The sequence below is a fragment of the Agrilus planipennis genome, unplaced genomic scaffold (assembly GCF_000699045.2).
Source record: "Agrilus planipennis isolate EAB-ADULT unplaced genomic scaffold, Apla_2.0 scaffold266, whole genome shotgun sequence".
NCBI lineage: Eukaryota > Metazoa > Arthropoda > Insecta > Coleoptera > Buprestidae > Agrilus > Agrilus planipennis.
This window is the reverse complement of record NW_020439035.1, coordinates 70,712-94,602: the sequence shown is the minus strand read 5'-3', so window position 1 is coordinate 94,602 and position 23,891 is coordinate 70,712. Positions and strand designations below refer to the sequence as shown.

At 33.1% G+C, this 23,891-nt stretch overlaps 2 protein-coding genes across 3 annotated transcripts in view; one reads left to right on the top strand and one right to left on the bottom strand.

Moving 5' to 3' along the window:
* LOC108741355 (3-hydroxy-3-methylglutaryl-coenzyme A reductase) overlaps positions 1-21,654 on the top strand; it is a 104,659-nt gene extending 83,005 nt beyond the window's left edge. Inside the window, exons 2-12 of the mRNA XM_018476152.1 lie at positions 12,386-12,555; positions 12,995-13,109; positions 13,500-13,587; positions 13,643-13,833; positions 18,543-18,649; positions 18,707-18,867; positions 19,315-19,425; positions 19,498-19,760; positions 19,827-20,182; positions 20,261-20,502; positions 20,624-21,654. Coding sequence (XP_018331654.1) covers positions 12,388-12,555; positions 12,995-13,109; positions 13,500-13,587; positions 13,643-13,833; positions 18,543-18,649; positions 18,707-18,867; positions 19,315-19,425; positions 19,498-19,760; positions 19,827-20,182; positions 20,261-20,502; positions 20,624-21,515 — 2,694 coding nt within the window. The 5' untranslated portion in view covers positions 12,386-12,387 and the 3' untranslated portion in view covers positions 21,516-21,654. The remainder of the gene's footprint in view (positions 1-12,385; positions 12,556-12,994; positions 13,110-13,499; positions 13,588-13,642; positions 13,834-18,542; positions 18,650-18,706; positions 18,868-19,314; positions 19,426-19,497; positions 19,761-19,826; positions 20,183-20,260; positions 20,503-20,623) is intronic.
* A 1,025-nt stretch (positions 21,655-22,679) lies between these two features.
* LOC108741358 (DNA repair protein complementing XP-A cells homolog) lies at positions 22,680-23,829 on the bottom strand. 2 transcript variants are annotated; one of them, XM_018476160.1, is made up of 5 exons: positions 23,645-23,829; positions 23,486-23,594; positions 23,310-23,434; positions 23,126-23,258; positions 22,680-23,046 (listed from the first exon to the last, which is right to left on the bottom strand). In XM_018476160.1, the coding sequence occupies exons 1-5, from the start codon at positions 23,761-23,763 to the stop codon at positions 22,774-22,776; spliced, it is 759 nt and encodes a 252-aa protein (XP_018331662.1). In that variant the 5' UTR covers positions 23,764-23,829; the 3' UTR covers positions 22,680-22,773. The 2 variants fall into 2 exon arrangements, with proteins under 2 accessions (XP_018331662.1, XP_018331661.1); XM_018476159.1 differs by having other exon boundaries at positions 23,096-23,258; positions 23,645-23,826.
* Positions 23,830-23,891: the final 62 nt, after the last annotated feature.

Sequence of the window (23,891 nt, the reverse complement as noted above, 5' to 3'; positions counted from 1 at the left end):
GGTTTCGCCTCCTTACCATATATTAAAACGGTCACGGATCGCATCGGAAAGTTATCGAAGCGTCATAACATCAGAAGCTTCTTCAAACCCACACAACAGCTACGAACCTCAATAAAATCAGCTAAAGATCCTAGAGACCCTTTAACATCCGCTGATGTTTATAGAATCCCTTGTTCCTGCGGAGGAGTCTACATTTGTTCCACAAAACGCAGCATCAAAACAAGAATAGCCGAACATGAACGCTGCTGTCTACTTCTACAACCTGAGAAATCGTCCCTAGCTGAGCATTCAATAGGAGACCCGAACCATGTTATTAACTACGACGGAACTACGGTTTTATCTACAACTTCGCTTGCATAGAGAAGCTATTGAAATTTATAAACATCCGATTAATTTTAACAGAAAAGAAGAAGGGCTTCGTTTGAAATAAAGTATGTTACCCAGTCCTAAAGAAACCTACGCAGAAAGCGCCGAACACGCAAACAAGTCATTCGAATACACCGAGCGTTCATCGGATGAGCCAAGGCGACGCTGACACCCGTGAAGCCACGCCACTGTGCCATAGTATAAATATCAGTGATCAGCGTCGCTGCCGAGACTTCGAAGTATAATCTACGTTCACGTTGTCAACGCAGCACTACCACTGAGGATGTCAGCCGCACTAGGTGACGAAACATCTGGACAGAATAGTTCACTTAGACCACTGTCCTATAGCCCGAATCTTCATTCTACTAGAAGTAGTAGCACAACAATTTTTTACTTTAACGATGCTTGGACATAAATAAACTCCATCAAGAAGTTCTGTATGAGGAACTATTCCTTCAGAAGCATTTTCGTTAATTACCTTAATGCTAACTATTGTTTCGCGGCGAGGTTTAATTACAAAACAATTCAAGGTAGGAAAAGGTTCCACAACCTTTGATACAGAATTAGGATTAGAAATAGAATTAAATTTTGGGTTAGAATTATCATTAGAAATAGAAATATTAATAGAAATAGAATTATTATTAGAACTAGAATTATCATTAGGAATATAACTATTAGAAACAGAATTAAAATTTGAATTAGAATTATCGTGAGAAATAGAATTATAATTGAAATGAGGATTAAAATTGGAATTGAAATTTGATTTCGAGTTAGAGTTAGAATTAGAAGAATTATATACAGCAGAACTTTGAATTTTATTTTCTATATTATAAANTATTAACACATTATTCCCATAATCTAAATTACAATTAATTATTATTATTAATCATTTCCTAAAACACCATTAAATTGAATAGAAAAAAAATCGTCGATGACATGGAAAATATGATTAATGTTTTCCCTACTTATAAGAATATTTAAATAAGTGTAACATAAAGTCTGATTATGGTTTGCAACTTTATCTATACCCTTAAGAATAATTTGTTCATCATAGAAAGAAGGAGTACCATCATTCAATCAAGATTTTTTTATTAATGAAATGTCAGCAGTGTTTTGGTGATAATTAAAAGAATGATTATTTTGTGAATTGTGAGAGAAATGGTTAATGTTTTTATGAGGAACTGAGCGCTGTGTTTGATTAAAACCACAATTAATCGACGTGTGACCAGGTTTATTACAGAATGAGCAATGACTAGTTGATGAATTATTTATTTTTTGATATTTTTGGATTTCTAATTTAGATTTTTGTTCTTGTTTTTCGTTGAGGGCAACAGCGATTACATCCTCCAACGAAGTCGGTCTTTGGAATTTTAAATAAATCCACGCACGCGGTTGCTACTCGTTATATAAATACCCTGTATATTCCGTTTTTAGTTAGCTCTTGGAATTGTTTAGATGGTGATGACGTAAGATAAATTTTAACAGAAAACTTGTGATTACTTTTAGTTTGACGTTTTATTTTATAAATAATGTACATANATCAGGCCTAGTCTGAAGCTAGAATGATTTGAGTTTTCATAAAAGAATATAATATTGATAATTTGTCTACTAAGCATTTCTAAATTAAATAATAACCAGCTGCAGGTATGGGAAAATAGTGTCCTTGAAAAGAGTCGTCATATTTAGCATGTAACATATATACGTACCACATATTAAAAATTCAAAGATCGTTGAAATCATTATTAATCAAATGGCCCTTTATAATTAAGAAATATTTCTGATACTTTAAGGATATGTAATCAATTAATATTCTTGTTAAGAAATGTGTCGTCATCTGTATGTATGTATCCTTTTAAAAAACTTGTACGTTCTATGAGTAACAGTTTGACGCTTATCGTTAGAAGTTCACTTACGTCAAAACTGATTTTTGCATACTTATATGTAAATATGTTTTACAAAATAATCATCTTCACGTGCGTTATGTAACGAATAAAGTTTAAAACATGTACATAATTTGCGTGTTTATATATGTAGGTGGCAAGGACAACAAAATAATTATCATTGCATATTTTTTTTAACTCCAATTACTTATTTATTCTATTTCTATACTTGTTTTGCTTTTTCTATTCTTACACTCCTGTTGTATGAATCGAAAACTACATCATTACAATTTCTGTCTCTATCAGATAAGAGAAACGAAATAGTTCTTTTCTGATTTGTTTTAAATTTAAGTGCACCACTTTCAATTTTTAAATAGAAACAAATCATCAAATAGAACGGTTAGTCGTCTCTTTCGTTTATACAAGTGTGTTTAATTGCTATTATTTTTAACGTTTCTGTTGCAATCTTACAGACTGTGTCAATTGTAGGTTGAAGTCCAGTTGGAAATAGGGTAGTTATACTAACAAAACCTATACTTATATATTGGACTTTAAAGTATAGTACCTAACATAATCAAACAATAAGGCTTATAAAAGTTAGAGGTCGAATCATTACATTGGAAGAGTCTAGCTGAATCTTTATTTCAAATGCTCCAGAAAAAGTGTTTTTATACACACAATTTTATGAGTTTTACGTTAATCATTTCTAACTGTTGACGCGCACAAATATAATAGAAATTCCTCTGTCTTTCTTCCTTTGACACGGTAAATCTCAACAGATCATTAGAAGATACCAAAGTTAAAATAATTAAGACGTTTTCGAATAATTCTCTAAGATTTTGATAATTGTTTACTATATATGTTACGTTAGGGTTTAATTGCGATTGTTCAAGTTCGATATTTTCATAGAAACTGGGACTTTCTGTGTCGCGAAGTATTAAGTTTACCGTTTTTAATTTATCAGAAGGGAAGAGAATTTCGTATGTATGATTTTTATCGTTAAATTTTCCTACTACGGTTTTATGCGTGTCATAAGATCTTTCATCTATAAGAAATATATCATAATCAATACCCTCGGGTATATCCGTAACACTTTTTTCAAAAATATTAACTTTTAAATGAATTTTGAATTTCGGGTTCAATTTTGATTCTAGAGAGAGCATCCGCGTTTCTATTTAATGTACCCTTTTTATAAATGACTTCATAAATGTATTCTTCAAGCTTTAAACGTCATCTAAGTAGTCTGTAGCTCGGATCTTAAATACTAAACAACCACGTAAGTGGACGGTGATCGGTTATAATTTTGAAGTGTGTTCCATACAGATATGGCCGAAAATGTTTTGTAGCCCATACGATGGCAAGCAGCTCTCTTTCTATCGTAGAATATCTTGTTTCTGCCGAATTAAGTGTTCTACTGGCATACGCCACAGGCAAGTCTTTACCTATAGGGCCTTGTGAAAGGACAGCTCCAATAGCGTATTGCGAGGCGTCCGTTGTCAAAATAAACTGTTCTTCGAATCGAGGATATTGCAACACAGGGGATTGAGTCAAATAAGTTTTGAGTTCTGTGAATGAATTTTGACATTGGTCTGTCCAAAGGAATTGTGTATCTTTTTTTAATAGAACGGTCAAAGGCTTCGCGATCTTAGCATAATTACGATAATAACCACTCAGTCCGAAAAATGATTTGATGTCTTTTGCGGTTTTGGGTACTGGAAAGTTGTAAATTGCTTGTATTTTCTGCGTATTTGGTTTTATTCCATCCCTATCCCCATCTGTCTTCTTAGGCACTATCCAAATTGAACTTAAATAAGGTGAATGACTTAGTCGAATGATTTTTTTTTTAAAGTTTATGAATTTGGGAATTTACTTCTTCTTTATGATATTGTGGATATTTGTAGGTTTTTGAAGTTACCGGATTCAGAATCTGTTTCTTTCTTAGGTTTTGAAAACCCCTTAAATGGTATGAAATCCTATGACATTGTTAGTTACTTAATAGTGGATTAATATGCAATATTAATTAGAAATAATTTTTTTATTTATCCACTACAAACTACCTCAAATTAATGAGGGAAAAATTGTTGCTGTTGTTACACCCCCCTTAAAAAAAAAATTATGCTTTTGGTTAAAAGAGTTTGGCTTAAAATTAGATGTACTTGGCTTATGAGTACTTTCGGCGGAAGACTGCATGTTAGTTTTAAATTTATGGTAATTTGAATATTATTTAGAAGAAATTTTGTCTATTTTAACTTTCTGATTTTTATATTCCAAAAATTTTTACCTTTCCTGTCTTTCATTCATTTGTTTATCTATTTCATTCGCTAAACTAAAAGCTTTTTCTTGTTGCAGGTTTTGATGGTAAAACTGCTATCTCTAACTCGTGATTTATGTTCATTAAAAACACAGTTTTGGCTAATTTATTAATAAATTCTGTAACAGCGACAATTTTTTCTGATTCGTAGTCTTCTGTTGTAGAAACTACCAAGTTGTCTCTTCTTCTCTCTCTGTTTTTAACGCTGTTGTTTACTTTGGGTCTATAGGGAAATAGATCTCTTACTAAACTTTCAGTACTTTTTTCCAAACCAAAAGTATTTTCAAGGTGGCGTTTAATATCTGGCCATTCATCTACTCTTTTTGAAAGAATAATTTTTCCTGCCCTGCCAGTTAATTTTGTTAAAGTCAGTCTAACGAAATACTGAGTATCGCCAGCACCGCAATTAATAAAAACAAAATCTACATTTTCAATAAACTGATGGAGAGGTATGTTATCCCCATCGAACGTAGGAATTATCTCTTTAAATTCCCTTCTTGAAAAGTTTCATTCCTCGTTTTAGGTCATGTTTTTCAAGTTTTCAAGTATAGTAGAAATTTATATAATTTAGAAAAAGTAAAGGTATTTGTAAACCTGTACAGTTTGTTAAATTCGTTGATTAAAGGATCACCAACCTTGTCAATAAGATGCTTGCTATGTAGAGGTGCAAGTTCATGGGTTCTGAGCAGCAGGGCGAACAGGCGGAAATCCAATTTTTGATTTTCCTTTAGTCGGAATGTCTCCTGAAAGCGAAACTACGAAAGTTTCTATGGACAACACAATGTTCCACTTCTTCAACGAGTTTCCAATGTTAAAATAATTTTGTTCGAGAAAAAAGGTTCATCACTATATTCCCGGAAATGTTCACAAATCTGTTCGAGAAAAGTTCACCACTAAATTCTCGAAAATATTCACCTTTTTTGAAATTACCGAAAAGACGATCCTACTGACTGCGCCAGCTTATACGATAAAAGTTCCAACAAAAGAGTTCTTAAAAAGAACTTTATTTTAGAAATACAAGATCATGATTATCAGACCTAGTGTGAAGCTAGAATGATTTAAGTTTTCATAAAAGAATACAATATTAATAATATGTCTACTAAGCATTAAGTTAAAAGATAACTAGCTATAGGTATGGGAAAATAGTGTCCTTGAAGAGTCGTCATATTTAGCATGTAACATATATACGTACCTTCTACTTGAAATCATCATCCCAGACAAAAAAAAATATTAAAAATAAAAAAAACCTTGACCACCTAAACGAAAAACATATGCGAACCGGAACATCTGCAAAACGAATTATAACACATTGGAGCAGGGTTAAGACGAAACGGTTGTTCTACGAAAGATATAAAACCATAAAACCAAATAAAACCAAGAAAGACGTTTCAGATACCTGACCTACACGGCATATTGGAATGGTTAAAAAAAATTTAAGATTAATTTCAGTAGTTGAACGTTTTACTCGGGATCATAATGGGGTGGTTTCCCGTTGCCTTCCAAATCGCAGTATTTTGCATCAGACTGTCATACCGATACTCATGATCTCTGCCACCCTGAGTACTGAAAGAGCTGCTGCCCTCTTTCAGGGACTTGTTTTAGTCTGGTTTCTCTTTAAGAATCCCCTATTATGGTTGAACCTATGGTCCGCCTTCCTAAATCATCGAAACTCGCAGGCCGATCCACCGATTCTAGTTTGTTCAAGTTCCGTCGGATCGGTCTATAGTTCATGTGACAGATTTATTTACAAAAATCGTGATAAAAGCAAACCTTCGATAGCGGTATTCCTGGACTTTATAAAGGTCTTCGATATTATAAACTTTGAAAAAAAGATGTGTAAATATGGGATACAAGGTTAGCCACTAAGAAAAACTACTTCTCAAATAGAAAGCAATATGTAAAAATAGGTAATGTTCAGAGTGCAAGCTATAATACAAGCATGGGAGTCTCGCAAGGTACTGTACTTGGACCCCTATTCTTCCTTATGTTGATGATACAATCATTGTTATCGAAATCTACTTAGGATCAGGCAGTTGATTACATGAATTCACATTTAAATAATTTTAATTTTAATTAACTGTTAACTAACTAACGCGGATAAGCATTTGTGAATCATAAAGATCAACTAACCGACTGATACTGCTTGAAAATAAACGATAGGACCTTAAAAAGAATAAATTTCACAAAGCACCTGGGTATTACTATAACCGAGTAATTGAAATTGTATTACCATACCAAAAATACTATGAGAGAATTTACGTACCTAATGTTTGTTTTTGCTAAACTAAGTAAAATAATAAAGGATAGAACTTTTTTGTTAAATATCTTCTATGAGTGTTTCAACAGTATAGAGAAATATGAAATTTGCATTCTAGTGGTCAGCGTATGATAAAATAATTAAAACTTTGTTGAACTTACAAAAAAAAGATAATCTCTATTATAAAAAAATAATGTAAAATACAAAAATTACGTGACACTTGATTGAGAAACAATACATAGATATCTTAAGTTTAGAGGGCAAAGAACTCAAAGAGGAATTTAAAATCTCTTCAATTTGCACAAGATAGAAACATTTCCTGTTACCTAAAGCACAATTAGAAGTAGACAAAAAAGAACATTTTACAAGCTATCAAAAATTTCAATACGTTACCGAATCGAAATATCGTAAGTGGGTAGCAAATAGAAGCAATTTATTTTTGAGTAAAAAAAAAAAACAATTTTATCAAACAAAATTTTATCTATATGTTTAAATGTTGCTGCTTTCAAACTAAAACTTCAACATCTGAGCTATGTTTAATTACACAAGTACAGAAAAAATACGAAAATGGTCACCGAAATGTCACGTAACAACTTCGTTGGTACAACGTTGAAATACTTGTGTCTTTGTGCATGAATTGGAATGATTAATATATAGAGGGGTAGATACGCCCTTCGACAAACAGAGATAGTAACGCCCATCCGGTTCTAAAAATATTGAGTTTGAATTAGAAGACGCCGACACAGCGGGTGCTTGCAAAAGTTTATGAAAGTAATTGTATATTTGCGAACCATCCCTGTTTGTTGATGTCCAGTTAAGAGAAATTCTCAGACGTGCCTATGAATAAATAAGTGCGCATCGGTGAATAAGACACAGTAATGTCAAATGCTAAGTCGAAGCCTATAAAGTGATGTAGGGGAAGGTCGAGTACCACCGTATCACTCCAAGGCCATTGTAAGAATAGGCGACATCAATGGATTAGTAAGGTTAGTTGAATCAGAAAATCGAGGTCAAAATGCATTATTGGTGGGACTCACGCTCATACGAATTAGAGTAACAATGATACCTGTTAGAGCAGCCAATTTAAAAGATTTCGATCAAAAGGTATGCGAAAGCACATAGTTGGGAGTGTTTCAGATAGTAACTTAGTGCTTACTTAAGTTGCATAAACAAGTGGTGATCGAACTATCTCAAAGTTCTTGGGTTTCCTCTAGTGCTGGTTCCACACGGTTTTGTGTTGAAGACTGATGCAAGTCATGGACGAATGCAGCAGTACAACGTGCGAGCGTCATTTGAGAGAATCGTAGTCGACGTAGCAGGACCATTTCCAATGAGAGACTTCGGCAACCGATACAGCATGCCGAAGGGACGCCGAAGGAACGTTGCTTGAAACTACAACAAGCTTGGGATGGTCCATTTAGAAGGGACTACGGGTCAAAATGAAGGTCATTCATCTTAACCGACTTAATCCCTGTAGGAATGTCTCCGAATAGTATATTGCAATACAAACTCACTACCAAATCCATCATTAAATATTTAACGCCCTGTGTGTAATTAACCCACTTTGAAAGTATGGACGGGAAGCTTGAGGGTATAGCTATCGCTTTTAAGAATATTGTTTGTTGACGCCTGGTTTGACGAACTTGTTTTATGATTAAAACTCACGTTAGTTTTTTAATGTGCTGTTTATTTAAACTTGACACTTTAATAAAAACCTAACCCTCCTCGACTGCGCCATCGAAATTTATTAGTTTTACCTCAGGTAAATGACTCATTACTGGACGAGAAGATGGTAAACTGTGAATGGCGGTAGAATGAGACTTATTTTCTGCTCTACCCTGAATTAGACGCTTTGTATCTGCTACTACTCGATAAAAAGTTTCTTCTATGTTTTCGATCTCGTCATCTTGCTCCTCTTGAATTGTAGCTTCTAGCCCTGTAGTCTGCTCGTATACCTCGTACATATTCCCAAAATGTGTTTTAAGCGCCTCAAGCTTTATTTGAAGAAGTTCTACATCGGGTGATTCTTGATTTTGCGCAATATAATGGTGAAATCGGGTTAAACGTTTTTTGATGTCGATTTGTTTACGTTTGAGCAAATCAAGGTTAGCCATTGTTTTAAGGAGAGATTTAAATACGCCAGAAAAATAGGAATAGGATTTGTGATAGTTTTAAACAAGCTTACCCCAAAATAGGCTCCGGTGTCGTTGTTGGGTCTGATGATCGTAGTCCAAGATTCCTTGCTATGGATGTGTATATATCCTTGTCTGTTTGTTGTTTTGCTGTTCCGGTGTCTGTCGGCGACGTTCAAACGGCTGCTTCGCAAAATTAACAGTTTTGGAATAGCACACACTATGTACTTCACTTGGTATACACTTATGTACTGATAGTCGAACTGCAGTTTCGTAAAATTAACAGTTAGAAGTAATACTCGCTAATCCGTTGAATTTTCACTTGTACAATTTCACTGTTCCGCTGGTTGTTGATGTCCAGAAAACGGCTGCCTCGCAAAATTGTTTGTGTAAAAACTTATCCGGCTCGAAGGACCATTAATGTTGACGCCTGGTTTGACGAACTTGTTTTATGATTAAAACTCACGTTAGTTTTTTAATGTGCTGTTTATTTAAATTTGACACTTTAATAAAAACCTAACGCTAAAAAATATTAATATTACTTAACTATTATTTTACTAAACGGCTTGTAATATGTTTGACTGGTTCTGTTGATTGTCACACTTGTGATTGTCGCTGGTGATTGTCACTTGATTGTTATTTGATTGTTACTGTTCTTATGATTGTTACTTATTCTCTCTGGTTGTCACTTATTTTTGTTGTTTACTTATTCTCCTTGATGAATATCAGCGTTGCCAGGTTCAGTAGATAGAATTATCGCACTCTTTAGGAAAAATTATCGTATTAACACAAAAATATCGTACGTTATTGCGCCTGCGCATCGGAGTAATAGTCTAGTGGTGGGAGTATGAATTTGTAAAGAGAGTCTGTGTACCCCAGTGATTTTCTCAGCTCTATTATACCATCAATAGATGACACTATAAAAACTTTCCTGACTTTCGAGAATCAAAAGAGCCGAGTTTGTCTGCTCTGTTGTAAATTAGAGAGAATTTGTATTTTTATGGAGTGAAAATACCCAGAGACTGTTCAAATGACCATTTGTTCTATTAACAAAAGATTTTAAGAAGGTAGAAAAAAAGGCAACTGGTTGGCAGAAACAAATATCATAGTCCCACTACATATTACTATTTCAAAATATATTTTATACTATAAGCACGAATTATCGTACGTTTAATAGAAATTTTAATTACGATATCGTACATCGTATTTGATGCAAAATTATCGTATGTCCCCATAATTATCGTACAGACTGGCAACGCTGTAGTCACGTCTAGTCTGCCGTTTGTGAGTTCGCTTCTACAATTTAAGTTTCGTTCACTTAAGAGGTGATATCCACTGAGCAGTTGTTTTTAAAATAAATTTACAAATAGGTACAAACTGCTCTAATTTGTAAAAGGTGCAGCTATCATATATGTATAGGTTTGGNTAGGAATAGAAGAAACAGGGTGGTTGGTCCAAGATAAGAAAGTGGGGTATAAGGGGTGCGGTTTGATAAGAAGAGAAAGGGAGAGATCGGTGTACGTGCAAGTGTCCAGCGTGCAACAATTCTTGGTATTGATCAATTGTATCGACCATTGTACTCTAACGAAAATAGTAATAGATTTTATGACTACAAAATAAAGATAAGGAATACGAACTATTTGAAATACAATTATGTTGGGATAAACCCCTAATGACACACCTATCATTAAAAATCAATATACAAATATACAATGGAAAAGGTACCTAAGAATAAACTAATTGTTTGTAACGTAAACAAAATAAAGTAAAAGTAACTTATTTAAATGACTAACAACCCCAATTACAAAATTACACCTAAAAGCTATAGCGAAACAATGGATATAGAACGTTGACACTCAACATTGTTGCTTCAGCATTTTTACTGTAAAATAAGCATGCTCTTTCGCTACCTACTGCTCTGTGTTACTTTTTAAAAAAGAATATTTCGAAAACGGCAAATTTTAGAAGTAGGAAATTCTTATGAAAGTTTGCCTAGAATCATAATTATTATAATTCAAAACCGTCATAGTATATATAGCGTCCCATTTAAAATAACGAAGTTGATATCAACTTTCGGTATAACTGGAAGTGCTACATAGGATGCCGTTATTTTAATTGAGGAGAGCGTACCCTTTAACGCCATTGTAGAAATTTTCAAATTTTAAATGGAAGTAGTTTCCGCAATATTCTAACGAATGGTAACCGTGAGATACCCTGTATATGTAGGTAGAAATGAAGAATTATTAGAAAGAATAGGAGAACAGAAAACTCTATGGAATTCAATAAGAAATAAGTGAGATAGGTTGGTAGGACACCATCTCAGGCATGACGGGTTAGTCAGAGGCATATCAGAAGCAGGAACAGGAGTTGAGAGGAGTAGATGTAGACCTGGATTGGATTACTGTTCACAAATAATTAAAGATGTGGGATGTTCCAGTTTTAGCTCAAGATAGGATTGAGTGGAGGTGTGTGTCCAACCAGTATTAGAAGTGACAACCTTATGAAGATGAAGCAAAAATTACAAAGCAAATACTACACTGATTATCAGCTGATTGAGTGCAGCGTTGTTGGTCGTATTTCTATACTAGGGCCGGAATTAATTGAACTGAACTGTTCTTTTAGTTATGTTTTTCTTGAAAACAATGAACATTCTGACATAGTACTTAATTTTCTTGTTTTATAATACACTATCACCTTCTGCAAGCTTCACACTTATTTCTATTATATGTACACCATGTATACTCTTCATTCTGGAATCTTTCTAAGAACAAGTTCAGCCCTTATAGGTAGTTGCGGCGAAGTCGGAAGAGTTTAGTTCTAGTTCTACACTGTTATCATTTAATCAGAATTATAAGCAATTGCAAAGAAGTGAGTAGGTTTAAAGGTTTTTATTTTAATCGCATGTAGCTACGTACATATATGTACATTTCAATAACATGCTGTAACAATTACATTTTTAATGTTTGACGTTCATGCAAATGCAATATAAAATTATTGAAAATGTTGCCAACATTAAAATATTAGGTAAGTGCTATGCTCCATCGATAACGGTATCCACGGTGCAAATTTGAACTAGCTTGCTAGTAAATTATTGAAACACTAATATAAGACAGATAAAAGAAAATAAATAAGCTTGCTCTTATTTAAAGTATGTAAAATGCAGATTATTACTTCTCCGTATGCTGCACGCTGCATCGATACTTCATGCAGGGTTCTATGTACTTCCATCAGATACTAAAGAGTAAATCGGTCTAAAAAGAAGCTCTAGAAAAAACGAACTTGTTTTTAAACAGTTAAATTTTTTTTTTCATTTCAATTATCGAATATCTTATTTTTCATCTTAACTGGTATGGATTATTGTTTATTTGTCTATTACATATTTATTTTCATAGCATTTCATTATTCCTGCCTTTGATCCTATCTATAATTTAAATTACAGAAATGGCTTCAACGTTATTTTATAAACATGGGGAATTTTGTGCTGCACATCCATGGGAAGTGATAGTGGCGATATTGACTCTCACAGGGTGTATGTTTTCAGTGGAACAACAATATGCTGCTCCACTCCCAAAACCCCCTATTCGGGACTGTGCAAGTTGCATACAAGAGGTATAAAAGCAGTCATACATTTGTTTTAAATAGTTATTTTTATACTTAAGTGCACGTTTCTGTACAATAAGTATACGTATGTACATTATTTAAAATTTTAAGTATTATAGTTACTACAAATAGCGTAGTGAGCGTCATCTATATCTGCTATATTTTTCGGGATTCAGATCCATCTGTAGAAAATTGCTACGTTTTCTGGAATTCAAAAGGAAATCGTGATCCACATTTGACGGTTACGATTAAAACTGACCACCATGAACTTTTTGTTTGAATAAGTTATTAAAAAAGAGAGAACATTCATGCAGTTGTAAAATAAATGTAGCATATTCACGCGTATTTCTACATACTATTGAGCATCTAAAGAGAAACTATTTCCATTAAAAGAAACTTTTTTCATTATCTGCACACGTACATTTTAATCAACTGTTTATACTTTTAGGCAGAATACAACGCTGCAGACTTAATTGTAATGACCCTTATACGATGCCTTGCGGTACCGTACAGTTATTATCAGTTCTGTATTTTACAGAAGTTCGGATCGAAATATATCATAGGTAAGTAAGTACCAATTACCTTAAAGGCGAATGTAAATTGGAATATTTCAAATTTGGAATAAGTACTTCCTTAAGAAGGTACTGATGAAAGCAGAATATGTATACGATATGTAGTGGCACCACTAAATACATGCAATTCCATACTATTCATTAATACAATTGGATTGAAAAGTCTTATTTGTCTGTTATGCTATAAATTTAAAATTTTATATTCAAGCTTGTTAGTTTTATAATATTTATTTTACAAAAACTATTATTTATTTTGGCCAGGTTTCAAAAAAATAGTACCTTGAATGTTCATTTAATTTAATTTAAATAAGTCAGTTTTCATCTCTACTACCTTAAACTTAACAACAGCGTAATATTATAAATTTTTGCTACTTGTTTTAGGTATTGCCGGGTTATTTACGGTATGTTCAAGTTTTGTGTTTACAACTACTGTAATAAATCTTTTACGATTTGATGTGGCCGATATTAGGTGAGTTACATAGAAACATAGAAGAAGCAGCAATGTCATATTGTATCTGTTGTAGAGATGCGCTGTTTTTTTTCATCTTGTTAATGGATTTATCTAAAGCAGTGATACTAGCCCAATTTGCTCTTTGTGCAAAGAATCAAGATGAAATAAAAAATAACATTGCCAAAGGAATGGCAATATTAGGACCAACAGTTACACTAGATGCCATAGTGGAAGCGCTGGTTATAAGCGTTGGAGCTCTTTCAGGTGACTGCTTCTTACAAATATAATATCTCAATTTTCAGTGCATTTTATGAAGGACTAGAGTCGATAAAAAATGCCCCACACAACAGTGAGTTTGATAAGTTTCCTAAAAATGTTTTTTATTCATTTTTTATTTTTTTTTCTTATACTTATTTTTTACAACGACCGTCTTCATTTGGTTTACGTATTTTAAACGGATGTTTGGTGGTCGATTCTCAAACATATGCGTGCATTAGACTGGAGAAATCTCGAACGTTATAGGAGATTCCAAATATTTTTTAGACTACTGTGCGAAATATATGAAAATGTCTTAATTTAGTGGCAGAACCCAACACCCAACTTCACCATTCAAACATAATGGCCCTTAAACATTCCAAACGGTTCTCAATTTCTTAGAGCCAATACACTTTAGAATTTGAGGACAATCGCAAACATTCGAGAGCGTTCTAGCTGAGGACAACGCTAGAAACATTCAGAAACATTTTAGACTATTCACACTTATTTCGTTATCTGGTGGTTGGTAGCCGGTGTTCGAAGACAACACCGAGAAAACAAGGACTCGGCGCTCTTGCGTGACGTCACCATAGACAGGAAAATTGTATCGTCAGCTCAATCAAACAGCATTGTGCAACGTGAGTTGTGCGGTATTTTAACATTAAAAAAGCGATATTTATAAATTCTCTGAAGGGTTTTCAGTTAAAAGAAGGTGCCAGTCGCACCATAACGCAAAATATTTATTTTAAGACAACTACTACAACGGTGTTGAGATAGTTATAACTCCTAATTAATGAAGGAACCATAAAGTAGTCAACTTTGGAGGTAGAACTAATATGCGCAATCGCTTTTGCTGTTGACATTATGTTGGATATCATAAAAAACAAAAGCGTAATTTGCCTAAACAAGAATAATCTAGAAACGGTTTAATGTGCATATCCTCAACTAATAAAACTACATGTTTTTACGATCCCGCAATTATTTAAATAGATTTTTTGCATATCTGTTTAAAGCAGATATTCTTTCCTTCCATTATAGGGTCAGGCAGCAAAGAACTGCAAATAAGTTTTACTGTATCTTGATGAGGTAATACAAGTATATCAAAATGTGTCATGTATTTGTAAGCATGAAGGATGGAGAATGAAATCATGGCATTATTTGAATATGGTATCTTGCTTTGTTTGAGCAGAATTGCAGAATTATCTTCAAAACTATTTTCCCTCTCGTTTGACATATTTGATACTAGTTTGATAGTAATTTCATTTTGGAGTCATACGAAAATTTTTCTTTAAATCAGAATTTATTATTACAAAATATGTTATTACAGGTCCAGGAAAATATTTTAATTGAAACAATTTAAGAGAGAAGAAATTAGCCTCTTTATTACACCCACACACGAAAAATAAAAGTCAATCACTTGTTTAACTTTAACTTAAAGCAGACTGCTAATACTTTTACCTCACATAACCTACATCATGCGGTGCTATGTTGTCAGAGCATCTAGTCCTTGTACGGTGTTGTTGGTTCAACCTGCATACCAATAGACCCGCTAAAATTGGAACATTTGCTTAAAATAAATGTAAATGCCCTAAATCCACGACATTTATTCAGCCACCATATCTCTCACACCACCACAAGGTACCGACATGCAACCACTATAGTGCACAACGAGACACTCAAGGGTACTACCACATATGAATACTGGTGGTCTACAGTTATATATGACCGAGCGGCATGGCTTAGAGGTCTAGACCATTGCTTAGCTTTCGGGTGGACGCCGGTTCGATTCCGAGTCCGTCTGCCTTGATCTAAGTTTTGCTGTGGTTTCGTTGGATCACTTAGGCAAATATTAAGTAATATTCCACAGATAATCTTTCATTCTCTTCTGTCTTCATTTCGTCCGTCTCATATTTCTCACCGGAACCACCACCAACCCATTCCCACGATTCCTGAAAGGAGGCTGAAAAGGGCCTTCTACCTTCCAGCGTAGTCCGGAGGGACTGCCCGCATTAGTGGCTGGTGGGAATGAAACACCCAAAAGTTTTTAGTTATATATGTTACCGGAAATGTATGAAATCTAACAATTGTATACAATTCCGTGGCTATTTAGGAAATCTATAAAATATCGATTTGATAAAATAAAGATTTTTTAATACATACATATCCTGGGAAGTGTGTATATTAACTAGGAATTGTATGAAATTCCGATATTGTACTAGAAAATGTATAAAAGTAATGCTTTCTGTGAATAAAATGAATAAAACACGTTAGTAAACTGAGATTCAAAGTTATCTGGGAATATAATAAATGACACACGTTGTTAAACTGTGAATCAGAATTTTTATTGAGGCTCTCGTTAAGACAATCAGATAACAATCATACCCTAAAATATAAAATCTTCATAGGGCTTATTACTAATTAAGCTTCAAAAATCAACTATCCATTTTTAAAGTTCAAACTTTCATTTTGTAAGAAATCAGTCTGTCATTTAAGTAATTCTACATCACAATGTAAAAGTAAAAGTCTTTCTACTTTATTATTAAACTGTGTAAAGAAGGTCGCACATGTGGTTAGATACAATGTGATCATATGATGGCGTCACATGTGAAGTCTACTAGTACTTCAGCTAAAGAACTTATTTATATTTGCAGGGTGAGCTGAAATAACACTTGGAAGTACACAGTAGTTTATTTTTATAGCAAAGACATCTTGCTGTACTACAGTTCTTCTTGCAAAGATACTTTTTGAATCCTTAGCCGGTTCCAGTAGATTGTAGGTTTGCAACTGAACATAGTACAATTTCCGTACTCGTTACATCTAAAAGAACTGAAATCTAGAATACAATTGTTTTATGATTCCGTTCTTGGTACAAATTTGATAGAGCTCATCTTGCTAATAGGTACGGGAGGAAACTTATTATTCGATATTCTATTTCATCATTTTTTTGGACTGTTGTTGTAAGTTTTTCCTAACACTTTGACGATTTTATAGTGCTTTTAAAATTAAAAAGTGCCTCATAAGGATATTAGTTGATACCAGCGTGAAAAGCTATGCTTTTCATGAGTTGCACAAACTTTATACCCTCGCTCCAATGCGAATTATTATTGTCTTGCATCCACGTGGTCGGTATACGTATTTTCTATATCCTGATTTGCTCTTTCTATACTCCCCTGACTTTGCGAATGCCTGGATTGACCATAGATAATTTTTAAAGTACCTAGGCCAATATTTGTTTTGTTACCCTCCCCTCGCTCTGCTAACCCGCGTACCCATTGATATCTTGAATGTAATACATTTCCGATTGCTATTTAGGGAATGTATAGATTTTCTAGGAATTGTGTCTAATATAATTTATTTCACACATTTCCGGGCAATTTTAGGAATTATATACATTTCCTAGAAATTGTATACAATGACGGATTACACACATTTCCATTAACATATATATATATTGATTTTATAACACTTGAGATCACTACAATAATTAAATAGGTGCGGGTTGATGTTGGTGGAAAAAATGGACTGGTTATCGAAAATTTTATATTGAGCGAATAAAGGTACCATATCTTCTTAAATTATAGATTCTCATACATCTAATTCGTCCAGCAGGTATAAAATACTTATGTAATAATAGGAAAATATAAAAAAATGCTGAAAATGGTCAAGTTTGACCAATAAAATAATTATGTATTACTACTGGCGTGTACTTGAATATTTTGGGTGGTTAAATTCAGTAGACGGAGCAATAAAATAATTTTTTAAAAAACTTTTTAAACTCGATGTTACGGCTTCTATTTTCATACTCTTATCAATCTGGACTTTAATATCTAGATTTACTGGAAACTGATGACCCACTAAGATAATAACTATAATATATTCTAACAATATTTATTTTATTTTAATACTTTCAGAGAAATGCTGATATTTTATTATTTCACAAAATAATACTATTTGCTATATACACTGTGTCTACTTAAGTAAGCAACATATGGAAAACTGTTTTATTATAAAAAAGTTATTCTTTATAAAGAGTCCTGCATGATCTAAAACACATAATGACATGATCCGCCTTAATAATTTGTAGTCATATACACGTTTCAGCACAAAATATGAAATTTGTTTAACAGTAAAATACCTTAATTTTTGAAAGTAGCAGAACCCTTTATAAGGAAACGATGTTGAAAGTTAAATAGTAGTTGCAAATATGCAACCATATCTATTGATTGCTAAAATTATGATTTTGTGTACTTCTTTATACTTTTGCCTCATATGAGTGAATACTTATGCATGCACATTAACAATAACATAATTTTGATCAAAGTTGCCATGTAAATGACATAGTCTTTCACGGAATGTCAAATATTAGTTTTAAAATAAAAAAAAAGCACTCATGCCGGGGTCTATAACTATAAAGAACTTGATTCCTTAGAATCCATAGAAATTGATGCATATTTGTAACTACTTTTTAATTTTCAACTTTTCTTTATAAAGGTTTCTGCTATTTTCAAAAATAAAGGTACTTTACTAATACACAAATTTCATATTTTGTGCCAAAACTTGTATATGACTGACAAAATATTATGTCTGATCATGTCATTATGTGTTTTAGTCCATGCAGGACTTCTTATAAATAGTAACTTTCTTTCATAGGATTAATAATAAAAAAGTTTCCCATATGCTGCCAACTTAAATAGACACACTATATAATTACTTTTTAGGAGTTAGACGTTTAGAAATATTTTCCGGTTTTGCTTGCCTTTCAATTTTGGTAAACTACGTTATATTTATGACGTTTTACCCAGCTTGTTTATCATTGCTTCTGGAGGTAATACTTTCTCCTTAATTTTCTTTTTATTTATTTTAACAAGTTTGTTTATTTTAGCTCTCTCGAACATCCAGTATATATTTAAAGAAAGAAATTAGACCTTCTCTTATTATAAGTGCCCTAAATGAAGAAGATAACAAATCCAATCCCATTGTAAGAAGAGTCAAACTAATAATGTCAGTTGGTTTAATGCTAGTTCATATTCATCGATACATGTAGTAAGTTTAAATATATATGTATAACATGATCGAAATAAGTATAGAACAAATGCATCAACTTCATTTGTTTCTAATTGAACTTTTGAAAGCACCCAAGAAAGGTGCTTTTTCCAACATTACAACTCTGCTTAGTTTTATTGTCAGTATATCTATTTCAGTTAACCGATTATTAAGTAAACTAAAATTATTCAGTCTATTCATGATTCTTTAAAGGTCATGGAGTAGTAGCTATGTATCTTCTTAAAAAAAATCTTTTGTGAATGAAAATAGTTTTGTCTTTGTTCATTATTCAAATAAAGTTGACCTTTCCTTTTCACTGTATGTCACCGCATATTGAGCTCGTTTTTGGAATGGAGTATGAAAGTCTCAAGTGTCTAAGGTTGTGGTTTAGTATATACGATTCGCTTGCGTTGTTATCATCTTACACCTAGTATGTGTTTTTTATAGTCGGTGGCCCTCCCATGAAGAAAGTATTGACTCAGTGTCGCCATTTGTCGTTGAACAGCACTTAGCGTTGAATAGTACACAAACTGTTACTTTTCATGGGTATCTAATGAGGTAAAGTTAATATCTAATGAGGTAAAGTTAAAAGGAAACATTGAAAATAAATTCTGATTTGTGCAATTGTAGGTGGATTGCCCTAAGTGCCGATCATATTGTTATATTGATTTTGCTATTAGCGCTACTTTGTAAATTTATATTCTTTGAAAATAAAGAAGAGCTTGTAGAACAATTAAGGGTGCATATGAATAATCAAAGCTTAGAGTTTTTAAATCCAAATGAACACCAAAACAATCATTTGAACAGGACCATACGCCAAAGGTTTATTCCAACCATGCCTTTCTTTAGATCACATTCCATGTTTTTGGACAACGTATCTCTTGACAACGAAGGTAATTATTTTATAAGTAATATGAAATGATGATTCATTTTCATTTCATTCACTTATAACATTTTAGAGAAAGATTTGGTTGACAAAGAAGTTCAAACACAAAACGAAGTTGAAATCTTATCACTGCCACTAAATAACTCAAAAGAAGTTACATCGAAAAACATTGCTGTTTTATGTCCACCTATGGCGAGGTCTGTTAACGAGTGCTTAACTATATATAAATCCGATTTAGGGGCAACCACCTTAACAGATGAAGAGGTAATATTATTAGTCAAAAACAAACATATACCACCATATCAAATAGAAAAGGCTGTGGATGACCCCGAACGCGGTGTACGAATCCGTAGACAAATGATAGGAAAAGATGGAAATTTTGGTGAAGCATTAGAAGATTTACCATACAAAAATTATGACTATACAAAAGTAAATATTTAGTATAATAACATTTTGTTATGCATTAGTACACGCATGTAATGTTGTAATTGTAATTTTTCATTGTAGGTAATGGGAGCTTGTTGTGAAAATGTAATCGGCTACATGCCCATTCCTGTTGGAATAGCTGGGCCATTACTTCTTGATGGGAAAGTTATATACGTTCCAATGGCTACAACAGAAGGTTGTCTTGTTGCAAGCACTAATCGAGGAAGTCGTGCGCTTCTCAAATGTGGTATTACTAGTAGAGTTGTTGCAGATGGAATGACTAGAGGGCCTGTTGTTCGCTTTCCATCAGTTGCCAAAGCAAGGTACCTACTACTATTTACTTTATAACAAGAACTTTTTATGAATTTGATAGCCTTAAGTTACTGAAATGCCAGAAACTACTACTAATATTTGTATGTAATATTTTATTTATTATATTTAAAGTGAAGTTATGGTTTGGATGGAAAATAAAGAAAACTTTGGTAAAATTAAGGAAAGTTTTGATGCCAGTAGCCGTTTTGCTCGATTAAAAAAGATTCAAGTTCGTATAGCCGGAAGATATTTGTTTGCAAGATTTGTAGCAACAACAGGTGATGCAATGGGCATGAACATGCTTTCAAAAGGTACGGAAATGTCTCTGAAATTCATTCAAACACTATTTCCCGAAATGGAAATTTTGAGTATTAGCGGCAACTTCTGTGCCGATAAAAAACCCGCAGCAGTAAATTGGATTGAAGGCAGGGGCAAGTCCGTTGTTTGCGAAGCAGTTGTACCAGCAGAAATTGTGTCTACTGTACTTAAAACTAGCACACATGCATTAGTAGATGTAAATATTTCAAAAAATATGGTAGGATCAGCCATGGCAGGAAGCATCGGAGGTTTTAATGCACATGCAGCAAACGTTGTAACAGCCATATTTATAGCAACGGGACAAGACCCAGCTCAAAATGTAGGCAGTAGTAACTGTATGACTCTTATGGAACCATGGGGCAGAAACGGGGAAGATTTGTATATTTCGTGCACTATGCCTTCAGTTGAAGTTGGCACAATAGGGGGAGGAACTGTGTTACCAGCCCAAGCGGCATGCTTAGAGATGTTGGGTGTAAAAGGATCACATAGCGAATGCCCTGGAGAAAATGCGAATCAACTTGCAAGGGTAGTATGTGGAACTGTCTTGGCTGGAGAGTTATCATTAATGGCCGCATTAGCCGCGGGTCATCTAGTCAGAAGCCATTTAAGACACAATCGTTCTTCTGTGGCAATTTTTTCAGAAATGGAGGGAAATATACACGTTACACCACCCTGCAAAACTGGTGCTTATTTTGTAAAAACTTAGTGCAGAGACTAGAAGTAAACAAACAATAGGTACATGACTTACCCAGTGATTGGCATATTATTTAAAAAGTCTAGTGTTGTCTAGACGTTTTTGTCAAAATAGTACATATATCTGTTAATAAAAGTATTTTGAAAGTGTATTGATATTAAATTTTTATTTATTATTTTTGTTATGTAAATTCCAAACAGTATTTCTGGAGCGTACACACAATAAAATCTCAACTGCATTTCTTTTTTTGACAATATGACTACCATAAATAAACACTATTTTTTAATAGTTTTGTTATTGTATATACTTCACATTGTTTTTTAATATGTACAGAATATTAACTCAAAGGATTAGTCAACTCAAAAAATGTCTTCGAATCTTTAATTGAAATTAAATGATACATTATATTAAACACCTTACAGATAGTGTCCGACCGAAAGTTCGGTTTCGGTTTCGGTCGAGTTTCGGCAAAAAACGAGTTTCGGTTTCGGCGGTAAACCTGCCGAAACTACGACCGAAACCGAAACTGCATTCGGGAGTTCTCCCCCTCTGCTCGGTCATGTTCGGCGCGTTAAATTCCATCCAAGCGAAGTAGATTAGTAGACATTTCGCATCTTCAAAAGAAAAATGAGTTTAGTCTACTATACTTACTCACACATCTCACCTATTTTAAGTATTTTTAAGGCGCAATTAAAGTATTTCCTTAAATGAGGGGTTGTTATGTTGATTTGATTATCAATAAGTGAAAATGTCACAAAGACTGCAGAGCTATGTGATTTAAAGATAAAAAAATAAAACTGACTGATTATAATAACGTTTTCTTTATTTTTCTCTCAAAACATGATCCTTATAAAGAAGTTTCGGTTTCGGTTTCGGCCGAAACTGAGACCGTTGCCTAAATTCGGTTTCGGTTTCGGTCGTAAAAACCAGTTTCGGTCGGACACTACTTACAGATCATTCAATTTAACATTATTGATACTAACGATTAATTAATAAGTTATCAAACTAATTTTAAGTTTGTTTAACAACTATTTTGCATTGTATATTTGAAATAATTTAAGGTAAGTACTATCAGACAAAACAACTGATGAGAAGATATAAGATGATTAAAAATAGGAATTATTAATTTTATCATTTTTATACCATAACTATGTATATGAATAAGTAAAATAGACATGTTTTTATAAGTGTTTATGGTGGCCAAATTGTTTAAATAAAGTATAATAAAATCCATAGCAAAGCAATACATGACATTCAGATCACTTTTTCATCACATTTTTTCAAATGTTTCTGTGTAAAAGCATGTTAAACATTTGTGAGTGTATGTGTCATCTTCTTCATTATAGGATTCCGATCCAAATTCATGAGTGTGTGATATAGCAGAAGTTTTATCATACAAACTACTCCTCATATTCATCCGTAGTTTTTTCATTTCTTTTTGATATTTCTTTATTTTAGCTTCCACTTTTTTTTCTTCTCTACCATTTAATTCTTCTTGCAACTTTTCCTCACTGCCCCATATTTCTAAGGCTCTTTGTTCTACCTGTAACATATTAATTGATATTGACACATTAAAAAAAATCACTTATTACCTGAATTTGTAAATACAACTTCATACTTCCCCATTGTGAATTATGTGGATTTTTCTTTTCAATAAATTTAAGTATTGGTTCACGTTTATTGATATCACATTCTTTTAATAAATATTTATTCAATGCATCAGTTTTTGTAATTAATTTATGTATTTCAGGATCTCTGTAATGTGACGATCAATTGATGTAATTTTAATTAGCAAGAAAGTCTTACTTGCAACTATCGCACACACTATAATCAAATGAATCGAAAAGCCATGAGTTTGCAAACACTTTTTTACATTCTTTACATATTGGTCTATCACATTCAAATACTGGTGGAACATGTGTGTATGTAGTCTGAAAAAAGACTTACTTCTACCATGTAGCTTTTATAAATTAGATACTAACCAATTCACTGGATTTATTATCCTGCTCTAGAAGGAATCCTCCACCAGTATCTTTATACCTTGTATTTCCTATTTTTAATGTACCTTTGTCAACTTTAGTAATAATGTCTCTGAAAATAACTTGATAGTTACCACAGTTTTAGAACAATTTGAATTTTACCTTTTCGAATATGGGTGGATAACCATTTGAGTTTTTCTTAATGTAAACGCACGCTGTTTATTTTTTTCTATTCGTTCAATTTGTGTTTTGGTCAATTCATTCGAATTATTTTCATTCATTTTGGTGTACAATAGTAAATAAATTTGCAATTGTTTGCAATGCTATATTAAAATTGTTTTTTTTTTTATTATGTGAATCATAGATAACAGATATATAGTGGTCAGGTCCAGTCATATTATGGTCATAT